General features: G+C 40.3%; 1 protein-coding gene across 1 annotated transcript in view; it reads right to left on the minus strand.

Moving 5' to 3' along the window:
* emilin1a (elastin microfibril interfacer 1a) overlaps nucleotides 1-13,574 on the minus strand; it is a 33,125-nt gene that overhangs the window by 4,428 nt on the left and 15,123 nt on the right. Inside the window, exons 2-7 of the mRNA XM_034228650.1 lie at nucleotides 11,719-11,835; nucleotides 8,660-8,856; nucleotides 7,247-7,346; nucleotides 6,553-6,661; nucleotides 6,295-6,471; nucleotides 651-1,928 (exon numbers count right to left, since the gene is read on the minus strand). Coding sequence (XP_034084541.1) covers nucleotides 651-1,928; nucleotides 6,295-6,471; nucleotides 6,553-6,661; nucleotides 7,247-7,346; nucleotides 8,660-8,856; nucleotides 11,719-11,835 — 1,978 coding nt within the window. The remainder of the gene's footprint in view (nucleotides 1-650; nucleotides 1,929-6,294; nucleotides 6,472-6,552; nucleotides 6,662-7,246; nucleotides 7,347-8,659; nucleotides 8,857-11,718; nucleotides 11,836-13,574) is intronic.

Here is a 13,574-nt window from a genome sequence, read left to right on the forward strand (position 1 = left end):
TTGGAAACGTATTGTATATTTTGAATAATTACCAAAACATCAAAGCACCAATGAAATTCCAACCAGCCTCAGCTATAATACGTTTTTAAGCCTGTAAAATAAGCACATGCCTGCTAACCGCAAGTATATTGGGATTGTAATTTTGAGCATGTTAGCATTTAGCTCAAAGCACTGCTGTGCAGCCTTACAGGGCTGCTAGCATGGCTACACACACTTAAGGTGTTTACACCCCAGGGGCTTGACAAATAGACAACACAATTACACTAAATACTCGCCTTTGAATGTTATGTATCCAGCACTTATATTTCAAGTTAAAAACGGTAGGAGTGGATCTGGTATGTTCTGCCTTTATCAACATTGAAAGGAGTTATTATTTGAGTGTCTTGGTTTGCACTAGAGATCCTCTGTGTTGCTGTTTTATAATTCGTAGGAATACAGGCAAATGTGATTGGTTGATTTATATGGAAAATACAATGCAGAAGCTTTAACTGCAATACTGTGAAAAGGCCTTAAGTCTTGTCTTTGTAAAATAATGAATAATATATACTATATATACAGTATATAAGTATATACTAGTATTTTATTAAAACAGTATTTGTGTCAGCTGTATAGCCACATATGGTATCTGCATCATCGCCATATCATCTTACCTCAGAGAAGATGTTGTCCTTGGAGTTGGTCAGATCAGTCAGCGTGTTCCCATGTGTCTGAACAGTCCTTCCCAGACCCTTCAGAGTGCCATTGATGGAGTTAAACGTGACTATGACCTCAGCCAGCTCTCCTTGGATGGACTTCAAATCGACTCCTAATTTTCCATTGTGGACACCATGACCATCCAGGCGTTTCTTCAGATCGTTGATGTTGACCTTACACTGTCCGGTACACTCCTCCACTTCCTCTCTGAGTCGTCCCACTTCCTCCTGAAGGTTGGAGCACACATGAGAGCAGACAGTTTCTCCTGAGTCCACCTTTTTCCGCAGATCAGTCAGATCTGACTGGCATTTGCTGAGGCCAAACTCTGTGGAGTTGGCTAGCTTGCGCAAGTCCTCGTCTATACTGCTGCAAACAGAACAATCCTCTATATCGTTTCCCAACGTTTCAACCTCCGTGACAATCCGGTTGAAATTCTCACCGCTCTCCCCTGTCACAGCTATTATCTTTTTGACATCATTTGTTAAGTTGATCACTCTGTCAATTATTGAGTCCCCTGTCACGGACAGGTCATTTAACTTAGTGTTAAACTTCTTGATGTCGTCTTGGTTGTCAACAACTCTCCACTGTAATGTTTTCACAGTGTCATCTGTCTTACGGTCTTTTCCGTTCAGCCCGCACGTCTCATTGCACATGTTTGTGGTAGATGTTAACCTTCTGTCCAGGAAGGTTGTGATGTTCTCAAGCTGGCTTAAACGCCGACTGTGGTCAGTGACCGTATCTCCGAGAACAGACACGTCCAGCTCTATCTTGCCGATCTTGAAGCTGTGGTCATCCAGCCGACTAAGGACCATGTTGCGCAGCTGCGTGACGTCCCTCTGGAAATTGTCCTTCACATTGTTCCCGGTGTTAGTACACCTCTGTTCTGTCTTCCTCACTGTGTTATTCACCCTCTTTTCCAGTTCTCTCAGTTTGCCATTCAACCTGTCTTCTGTCACTCTTCCCTTTCCTCCACTGGTCCCAGCTAGCTCCTTATCCAGCCGCCCCTTGATTGTGTCACACTTGTTAGCCGTGGAGGTGACACGGACCTCAAGACCCGACAGCCTCTTCTCAAGCTCAGTGACGGTGTTGCAGCAGGCCTGGGAGCGCTGGGTCTCACTGTGGGAGATGTCCAGGCTCTGCCTCAGGTGTACATCCATGGAGCTGATCAGCTTCTCCAGACCTTGGATTCGTTCCCTGTCTTCCTGCTGCTGGCGCCTCAGGTCCTCTACACCGGCCTGGAGGGAACAGAGAATAGGAGGACTTTAATTAGTTTAACTAGTTGTTTCAGTTGGATCTTTTGATTAACGTGAATGGCAATGGTCCTTTCGTAAGTTATTTGTAACTTGCTATCTTAGTGTTTTCAAATCGCGCCCACTGAGCCTTATGTTGAGTAAGGTACCCACCTACAGTTAGTACCAACACTAACTGTAGGTTTAGATTGGCAGATCTAAATCAGGTAAGAAATTAACCTCTTAGCCTTATCTCACTATGTTTTGGAAAGTGAAAAACAACTAGTGCATTCTGATCCAATAAAACATTAATGGGACCACCTTGGCCAATGCTACACCCTTCAAACTACTTACTTAAAAATCGGACCTTTATTTTTTCTGTAATCCTGTTGACTGACATATAAACCAACAAACAAATCATGAACTCCTGAACTTGCATAGCCCCTTTATAGCACACATGGATAGATTACTTAATGCTGAGGCCCACAAAGTCAGGGGTCTGTTTTTAGTTAGTGCTTTAACCATTTCCGTTAAAAGGTCAAAGAGCTCCTTCAAAAGTAGGGTTCTGTTCTGAACCCTACTTCTGCTTCTGATTCTGGCCAATAGTCTAAAAAAAAAAATCGTTATTTTTGTTATCATTTTACCTATGTACATTTAGCTGCACAATGTTCACTGAGACAACAGTAAAACTTTACTGAATTAAAAGGAAATTCAATTAAATAAATATATGTGTTTGTAGATAAATATAATAAGAAAGTATAACCCTGATCTGACATGGTATAGATAGAATGGGAATGGCTTTGTTCAGCCTCTCTTTATCTCCTATATTAACTATTCAAACACTGCAGATTAAGTGCAGCTTTCAACCCTTAACACCGACAAAATTAAAAAAGATGAAAAACAACTGTAAACAACGGGGGGTTGGGGAACTGTGGTAGGTAGCAGAGAGGGGCCTTTTATGTGCTTCAGCCCAGGGGTCCAGGATTGTGCTTGAACATAAGGCAAGTGAAACCTGAAATTAGACAGAAAGTGTTTGTTTATCTTGAATCCAAGCCCTGTTATTATTTCCAAACCACTTTTAAAATCCTTCTTCACTGCTTTACAATTTTGTTGTTATTGCAGTTCTGTTCTTATGTTTCATTTTTTGTTTGTAAACCGGTTTACGAGGGAATGTCTTTTTCTCATTTTACTGCCTGCCTGCCCGAATGTGGCTGCTATTTATTTTAGTGCTTTAGGCAGCAGAAATCACTTTCAGAAGCCCACAGAAAATAAAGACCATGAACATTTCACAGCTACCCAAACTACAACTAGAAATCAAACAAATGGCTATAATAAAGTAGAGTAATCCCAGCTAGACATTTTTGGTTCTAAAAACATTCTGAGAATGTTACCATTCACTGTTCTAGGAATGTTTTCAGCGGGAAGTTTTCTTTTGGTTCCCAGAATGTTCTTCTGAAAGGTAGGATAACGTTCTCTAAAAACATTCATAAAATGTTTGGTGATAACCTTGTTAAAATGTTTTTGATAACATTACATTACATGTTACTAGACGCTTTTATCCAAAGTGACTTACATACTCAATACTGTGGGCAATCCCCACAGGAGCAATTTGGGGTGAAGTGCCTTGCCCAGGAACACAACGACATGCTGACTGCAGTGGGGTTTGAACCCCTGATCCCAACACCAAGGCTCTATCCACTGCGCCACACGCCTCCAACATTGTTAGAACATTATGCCCTACTATTCTTAAAACGTTTTCAGAGAGAGACACACAGTAGAAACAAACACATACAAACACTAACAGGGGTTTCAGAGACGGGCAGTGACAGTCAGTCCGTTCTTCTATATGTCTGTCGGTCTCAAATCTAAAGGATGCAATAACGATTTTGATCCACTATGCATAAACAGCGGACACTGTTCATACGTAGCCCTCACAAACCACACACGGCCAGATAGCTTATCTAACAGTTAGAACCTACATACGGGACACAACCTTTATAGTCAGAAAAAAAGTGGGATTATTGTCTGATATTTTACACATATGATATTATGAATACTGTGGGCCTACATACCTTAGTGTGATGCACATTTGTTTTTATACGTCCTATTCATTGTCTCAATGCGCTCATACATCTTAAGAAAGTTATCACCAAAAATGTTAAGAATTTTTTTAAAGAACGTTATCCTACCTTTCAGAAGAACATTCTGGGAACCAAAATAAAACATCCCGCTGAAAACATTCCTAGAACAATGAATGGTAATATTCTCAGAATGTTTTTAGAACCAAAGATGTCTAGCTGGGAACTCACACATGCCACCGTAAACATGCAATATCAGTTTACAGTTTATCATGAATTACGTACTTGTTTGTTTTTTTCAAATGGAAAATGTGGTGACATCAGATTTTTTTAAAACATCCTTTTCAAACAAATGCAACACTTTTTTTTAAAAAGTGCTCTACAAATAAATCTGACGTTGACCATGACAGTGTTAATATTTGCCTTAATAACATCCTCAAAACATCCTCTGAATGTTGCAGTTAAAACGTTATGTCTTAGTTAACCTTAAACCTTATAGGAACATTATTTGAAACTAGAGAATGCAATTGCTGAAGAAATTGCTAGTGGGAATGCTTTATGCTGAAAAGCTGACGCTGAATTGCTATGCTGAAATGTAATGTGTAAGAAGAAAGTGAAGAATTTAGATTTAAATGAAATGATAAATGAACACTGGGGACTTGAATGTGTGATGAGAGAAGAAAATAAAGTAAAATGGCTTGGAAAAGCAGCAGAATATTTGAACTGCAAACTTCTGAACTAACTTGATGGCGAATGATCTGTCGCCATGGCAACTGTATTTGATGAAACCCCATAATACGCTTAGATGTGTTGATGGCTGCATCGTTACCAAACCTGTGAAGTTTTGGGCCGTTTGGAGCATTTTCACTGAAGTTATGAGAAAACCGTGTTTCATGGCGAGCATTGTGTTGCCATGGCAACGGCATTTGAAGACATCTCAAAACTGTCCCGTAGATGTCTTCACGGCTGGACTGTTAGCACACATGTGAAGTTTGAGCACTTTTTGAACATTTTCATAGGAGTTAATGTATAGCGACTTTTATGGCGAGGGAGCGTTTCCATGGAAACGGCATATGATGACACCCCATAATTGACGTAGAGCTGTTGAGGGCAGGACCATTAACCATTATCTGAAGTCTGCTGCTCTGAGCATGTCAGTTGGAGTTATGACATCATCGTGTTCCATGACACAGGTGTTTATATTTGAGCTAACGAGGTGTCCAGAGATCAAAGGTTTCCATTGTTCTGAATGAGAGATAAACCTCTTACATGTCAACGTTTTGTTGAAGAACCGTAACAGATATCAGTGAAATTTCAAAGCGTGAAGCATCTCAAGGACCTTGAGTATCTGAAGTGTGCTTTGTGTGTACTTTCGGGTCAATAATGTGGCCTTTTTGGCAGATTAACTAAAGGTGTGCGGCTGCTGCTGTGAGGAAAATATCAGCCTGAAATTACAATGGGCTTTAATGGAGACATGTTAATGGAGACATGTTGAAATGTAAGTCACTTCATGCCCTCAAGAGGCATTTTTGTTTTCCTACGTTTGTCATGAAAAATTATGTCTCAGGAATGTTGGGTTTGGGAATTATGGCAGTTTTTTTTTTAAATATGAAGGCAAATTTCAAGATTTCCTACACTCTAGCTGTGACATCACGCACTCTAGTTAATGTTAAAATCTGAAGAAGGCCTCTGTACCAAGGTCTGAACAATGTTTAATATCTCTAAAAGTAAGAATCAGATTTAAAAGTTGTGTTAAACGACTAATGTCAGAAAGATGTGTAACATTTTAAAGTTGGAATGAGGTTTCTGAGTGAAAGTATGAATGAACAGTTAGCAGTTGAAGTCGCATGAAGATTTGTTGAAGTCTGAAGATTTTCTCCATTGACTTCAATGGTTAAAAATGTGATGGATTATGGGATATGTCTCGGGAATTATGAAAGTTATGAATGAGAAAAGTAATAGCAATCGATTCCCGACCGAGCTGAACGTTTTGATGTTTGAACGGAGTTTCTGCGATGTGGAATGTGGGAGAAGAAGACCGGCAAAATAACGGGCGGAATAAAATGTAAGAATTTCGTGCATTGAATAACAGATTGTTCGAATGCTGTTATCAGCATTCCCACTAAATAATAAACATCCTCAAAAGGTTCTTTGAACATCAGATGAAAACGTTTTCTTTAAAACATTATTAGAACCTGTAGACAACGTTAGCCAAAGTTGTGAGAACGTTCTCTGCTAGCTGGCCTGGGATGTTTGTGCCTGAAATCTCTTTTACTGTACATATTAGGCTTCACCTGGCAGGAAGAGCAGGACAGAGACACCCTTCTCTCTAACTCCGTCAGTATCTCCTCCTTCAGAGTGTTTATCTGCTTTCCCCCGGGTCCTCCTCCTCCTTTGGCCGCTCCATCGAGTTCATTACCCCCTCCATTCACCAGGTGGTTGTTGATGTTGAGCAGGGTCTGATCATGGACCTGAGCAAGCAAATGTCCACATTGATATTAACACATAAAGACTGTAAAAAAGTCAAAATAAAAGTAGTAGATGCTGTTTACCTGTGTCCTGTTGTAAAGATGGTCCAGTTTGGTCTGGATGCTGTTGATGGTTTCCTTCATATGTGGCTGAGCGGCATCAGAAGGGAGAATTGCCCCATTCAGACCGGAACTACACAGAAGAAACATTTAAATATCTTCAGGTTGTGGTTAACATGTGTCATAAAATAACTATATGCGACATCAAAGTGAAAAAAAAAAAAAATCATTGCCACATTGCTGAATTGAAAAATATCATATACACAGGAAAGATACGGCAAAGTTATATGAAGTCTAAATGTAGCTGATTCCTCTTGTGAACAGTTTAAGTCATTGACTATGTATTTATATAGCAGCCTATTAAGTTCTTGTTAAGGGTGAACTATGTATATCTTCCTACTCTTCCCACAACTTTGTATATATATATATATATACAGTATATATATTAATAAACAAAGTACCCTCTTTCCCTAAACTGAACTGCTGAAATAAATTACTATAAACATGAAAGGATATACAGTATGTTCCCCATGTATGTGTTTTGCAGAGAGCTTTACACCATGCAAATCAATTACAACTTAGTTACAACTAACTCAAGTTTAACTGTTTAAAGCCAGCCAAGTTTCCTGACTGTAAATCAATTTAGGCTTGCATGTGAATACACTCTACAATATAATTAAACAAGAAACATGGTGTATTGGAAAACACATTCACATACAGTTTCCGGTTTATGCCAGTGAGGTCGGTCTGCATGTTGTGGAGGTCTTTGGACAGACCACGGATTGTTTCCTCCAGCTGTCTGATCTTCCCACTGTCACCTGGAGACAAAGAATAACAGCCAATTTGAAATACAAAATGTGCAGTCTTTAAATACAAGCAGAACGTGGGGTCCTTTAACGTGCATAGAGGTTTTAAAGGTGCTTGGAATCTTATTTCTGCCTATACCTTTCCTGGTAAACACTGAACCGTTTTGGTCATTTAAAATGATATGTATCTTTATGTTTCTGTCCTTGCTGTCAACACTGGAAGAAATTCAGAAGTAAAGAGGGTCTCAGCTGGAAAAAGGTGATATACAGGGCTCTAAATATAGCCTTTTCGTAAGGTTTCACTTATAACCGTCTTGTACGTGGGCCGGGAGGATCTGTTTTACACCCATGCTTTTTCAACATTCATTGAAAACATTTTTTTCAAAGATTTTTGGTGGAACTTCCACCCTTAAAAAAACCTTTTTACACCTTATTTCTAACCCCTAATTTCCACCGGGTCCGTCTGCGTCGTGTTACGGCTGCGCCGCGGCATTCGCGAAGATTGCGGCCACTCAAGTCAATGGGTGCTATTCCACCACACGTGGCACGTTACGGCTCAGAAGCGTCCCAGAAGCGTCTCGGCGCAGGGCATCTCTAAAATTAGGATGAATCCTATTTTTGACGCGACGCAACTGTAAGGTAATGTCGGGCAGGAAGTGCAACGTTCAGAGCATATATATAGCATATATATATACACACACACAAACTAATTTTGCAGACCCTATCCCTCCGTAGTCTTTTATAACTGGGATATTACAATTATTATTAACTTTGTCTGTCCAGGAAATATGCCCAAATCAACAAAAACTGCGAGCCGGCAGGCAAGACGCTCCGCTTCTGAAATGCTTCTGAAACACGCCCGGTAGGGTATGACGCCGGAGGAGGCCGGACCAAAACCGCGGCGCAGCCGTAACTCGGCGCAGACGGACCCAGTGGAAACTAGGGGTAAGAGTGTAGCATGTATTTATTGTTATACAAATACTTAAATTAAAATCAAGTAAAACCGTTGACTTTTTTGTAGATATCCTATTCTTTTTAATGGTAAATGTAATTGTTGGAACAGTGGATTCCTCAGTGCTTGCTACATTGACAGAGAAAGCTAAGTGCCAATGATAAGCCTAAGCCTAACCCTAACCCTCATGGCTGTGCCAGCAATGCCTACATGTCCCAGGATGCACTGGCCTCTTTCCACTGAATTACTTTGGCTATATATATGTTTTTAGTTTTTCTTTGCATATCAGATTTATGAAAGTAAGACATTCTTTTATTCATGCTCAAGACTGACAAGATACTGTACATCCTGATGACATAGAACTATACCCTACCTTCTCCTCTTTGTCCGCCGCTTGTGTTGAAATCCGTCGTCGTGACGGCGGGTCGCCCTCCATTGACCCGAGTGTCCGTGGTTCCCTTTGGCCCATCGCTGCAGTCTTGCCCAGAGTAACCATGGCAACACTTCCACTCCATTTCTGTCACCATCTTGTAAGCTATCTTATACCTTGGCCTCCTGTATGTCCGGTACCTGAGAATGATATGGACATTTCAGGTGCAGATCTCATCTGGATTCAGTGCTAATTAGCAAAAATTAGCAAGCTAGCACTCTAAACAAACATGACACTATACATACTTAACGTTAACCTGTAATCATTGTTTAGAATGCTGATGTAAGCATTAGGCTAAAAGCGCCACTGTTTCTAAATACAGCCTCACAAAGCTGCTACCAAGGCTGAAACTCTTATTCTTATTGATTTGTGTCTTTGGACCTTAGACTTATCTGGGACCTGAGCTGGGACTCTTTCTTTTCACCATGACATTAATACCTTATATTTTGTGTGATCCTGATACTTGCAGGATAACAAAGCGGATGGCCCAAAACAGTCCCTGGGCCTTTTATTGAATACCAATGTTGTACACTGTTGATATGAATGTGTACTGAGTATTTGGATGTCTGGGAAAAAGCTCCAAATCATCGCTTGATGATTGATGGGATTTAGAGTAGGCTACTTTGTACTTCAGAATGTTATTCTTGTCCATTTTTCCACAAGAAATCAACTGCATTTAGCCAGTACTAAATCTTGATGTCTTGCTCAAAGATGAATCATGTGAAAAAGTATTATTTGGATAGTTTTTATTATTAAAAGATCACTTAGCCTTAAGAGTCCCTGTTAGTTATGTTAATAACGATGCAATAAATACACCAGAATGGTTCGGAAGTCTCACTGAAGATTTATGGCAACATTAACAAGCCTGGACTGTGAAAGCTTAGCAGGTTGCTCTCCTTTAACCAACCCCACTGTAGGTATTGCAGAGCATTTTCTGCGCCATAGTAAACTTTTCATATTCCAGCTCTTTGATCTGAGAGCGTGAGAAAAGGGGATCCGTCGTACTCTCAAAGGAAAAACTAAAACGGGGATTGGAGAGGTGGCTGGAGGAGGGGCTGGAGAAAGTAAGAAAGGAGTCATAAAAAGAAAGAAAGAAAGACGGAGTAAGAAGAAAAGATTGTTTTTACAGGGTAGGAGACTAGACTGTGGTGCCTGGAACTCCTGTCGGCTTCATTCTTAGCATAGCCCAGGTTTAGGCTGAGGCACCTGGCAGGGATGGGGATCAGGCAGCCAGGCCAGGGTCAGACAACATGGTGAAACTTCAAAAGAGGGAAAACATCACGAGTGCTTGATTAATGTAGGCATTTGTGCATAACATCAACATAATGGAAAATACACATCTAGAGTAAATATGCTCCAAATGTCTGCATCAGACGTACAGAAGCTCCACATGAGTAATGTGTGAGATTGAGAGCAGTACGACTTATTAGGGATTAACCACACAAACACTGAGCTTTGAGTATATCCCCTTTCACACTCGCACTGCAACCCTGCAATTATTTAAACATTACATGGAGGAGCTGTACAGTACAGTATGTCAATGGGAATCATTTGAAACGGACATCAAATGTTCTTGGCCTATGATAAGTGTATAAAGTCCTTAACCCATGTGTGAAAATAGCTGCTCATTGTCTGGGGCATTCAGGGTGAGCAAGTGAGCAGAGATATTTCCATTTTGCTAGCAAGAAAAACAAGTAGGAAAATATCTTAAAGGGGACCTAACATGCAAAATGCACTTTGTGATGTCTTTTATACATACATATGTGTCCCCGGGGCGTCGGGGAACTCACGCAACGTCAGAAAATAAAACCCTCTCTCTTTTCCTCCGTACCCAAATCTTTTTAAAACGGGTGTACAACGAGCGGATACAGATTTCCATCCGAACTGACGTCAGCGGACCCACAGAAAGTTGCTATCAGAAACAATGCCTGACGTGTTTTGGACGTCTTTGTTTACATTAGCAAGCCTCGCTAACACACTGTGTAGAGCACATGTGTTTAAAAAGCAGGAAATAAAAAAAGAACTCACCTTGTGATAAACCTGCAAGAGAAAAAGCATTTGAGCTCCATACTGTTTCAGAAATAATCCTTGACGTGGTTTAAACAGGATGGCGTTTTATCACAGCAGAATTTAACTTTATCTCCGGTAGAATTCTGATCAGGCATTAGCTCCGCCTCCTCTTATTTATTTTGTTCAAGCTAAGGACCCAAGATCCGCGTTTCTCTAACAGGGCTGCAAAAGAGGGGTTTGAGCAGTAAGAGGCAAGGCTACAATGGGTGATCTGTTTGGTATTTTGAAAAAAAACTTCACAGACATGTTTTGTATAGATATGGCCCTACAATATATGTTTAAAATATAGCATGATAGGTCCACTTTAAGGTAAAGAAGTAGGGTAATTTACCAGCAAAAGGCCAACAGATATAACTGGCAACGCTATGAAATTCGCCACTTTTCTGCCAATGGCGAAATTATCGGTCAAGTTCAAGTAATATCCAGAGACTCAGGTATTTAAGGACAAATGACAGACTGGCTTAGTGACAGTAGTACATCCGTTTCATATCTCGCCTCCTGAATACTCCACCAAGGCACTACTTCCTGCCTAAAGCAGACTGTTTCCAGTAAGTGAGAAAGCTTATGACACGGAAATTCTTCTATTGAGTGCTTTATGTGTGAAAGGGAAACTCCAGACAATGTGCTGCCTGACACTGCAGACATGATCTGTTAATATGAGAAAAGAGCTGAAGCCTGTTTCTGTCTACACCTACAGCTACACCCAGACACCTTCCTAACCAGACTCTCCTGAGAAAATGAAGAGCTTTGTGAATTCAGTGTCCATAGACAGGAAATTAGGAGAAGATGGATGGATAGAGGATACAACCTTTGGAACAGAAGGTCAGGAAGTTGGAGGAGAAAGGTTGAATACAGATTAGATTCCAGGAACAGAACTGAGGGAGATTCAGAGAAGATGTGAAGTACAATGGATAGAGGTTTTAGATACTTACGCAACTCGAGGACATTGGCCCCAGGTACAGCGTTGATAGTCTGGTTTTATGTACGTCTCGACCCCATCCTCCATCACACAGCTGACAGTGCGTGTCACCACATAAGCACACCAGTTCCTATGAAAGAAGGGGAAAGGAAATGACAAATGAATAACTGTGTGATGACTGGCAGTTTACTGTAAGTTCAGAGTCAGGCGTTGACTCAAACATAGCAGCCCTTTTTACACACACTCCGTATACACTCTGCTGACGCTCTTTGTTTCCAGGCAAAAAAAGGGAAAGATTTGCAAAAATAATAATCAAAAATCTAGTCATTTGTTTGACTCCACTGTGAGTTTCCAGATCAATATCTCAAACCCCGGACTGATTATTATTCTGTACAACATTCAAGAGAAATGGTCCACTGGTGCAGATGTCCGATCAGTTCAGGACAACTGCATGAGTTCAACAATGGCTGCCATTGTATGCCTGCCCAACTCCACATCAACAAACCCACAAAAGGACACACACACTGCATGTTCATGTGAAAAACTATTGGTAACATTCATTCCACACAGCTGGAAAACCCTAACATGGAGCTAAAAGTGGCTGTGTTGAGCCACCAACAACATTATAATGAATCAGTTGTATTTAAGATAATAACCCCAATCCGCACCCCAAAATTGAAAATATGTATTTATCCTTTTTACCACTACTGCTATTTATGAATCTAGATTGTTTTGGTATAAGTGTTAGAGATATCTGATATAGAGATCTGCTTTCTCTCCAATGCAATGGAACTCAGTTTGTGGTTCTGAAAGCCTCCAAGAAATACATTTGAAAAATTCAACAGTAAAGTCCGTCCCAGTAAATCAAGATAATCCACAGATCTTGTTGAGAGCAGTTTCATGTAGGACCTATTTATCTTCTAACCAAACTACACATGCCATTTCAATGCATATAGAACCAAACGTGGATTAACTCATCGGAAAAAGGCTTGGGTGTAGTTTGGTAGAAAGAAAGTAGTTCCTACAATAAACCATACACACACAACTGTTGAATATCTTAAGTGAATGGATCATGATTTCTGGAAAGGCACATTGCTGGTAAGTTTTTGTAATGTTCTTTCTGGCATATTTTAGTAACACAATCCAAGTCTATGGATCGATTTATAGCATTAGGGTTAGGTGTTAGGGGAAAAATATGTATTTTAGATTGTTGGCTAACCTATCTTTTTAAAACTCTCTTGCTGCAAGAGGTTAAATTCTTACTCTTATGTAAATGTAAGAATCATCATTGATTTGGTGGCCACCCAGGTTGATATAGCTAACACAAAAATGTTTTACACATCCAGCAGGCACAGAGAAACAATAGCAATTATTTGGAGCCCTGTTTTCTACAATGTAGCAAATGTAAGTGGAATATTCATTCCCTTTTAAGTACTTTTTCCCTCTCCACCAACTCCTGAGGGAAATATCAAGCTCAGAGCTGCCAAATGCTCCACCATGTCCACCAGTTACCAGCTTTGTCTGTCCTGTGACGTACAATGGGTTTTACGGAAAAACAACTGCCTTCTGTGCCTGAAATAGCAGTGGGTTAATCACTACAATGTGCAACAATTTATATTACAGTTGAGCCATTGTTAATAAAAAAATACATTGATCATAGCAGCTTAAGATGAAGTCATGTTTAAACTCAATCCTATTCGTGCTGCCTGTTGCCCAAAAACACATTTAAAAATATTCCCTGTGTAGTGGATACTGCCAAGATTCAACAAACATTATCGTAAACATTTCTCTATGTTTCTATGTCAAACTCAAAGGGACATAATTACGAGAAACACACAAACTCCCACACACTCCCGCCCTTGCTTCAAT

This window comes from Gymnodraco acuticeps, unplaced genomic scaffold (genome assembly GCF_902827175.1).
Source record: "Gymnodraco acuticeps unplaced genomic scaffold, fGymAcu1.1, whole genome shotgun sequence".
NCBI classification, from domain to species: domain Eukaryota; kingdom Metazoa; phylum Chordata; class Actinopteri; order Perciformes; family Bathydraconidae; genus Gymnodraco; species Gymnodraco acuticeps.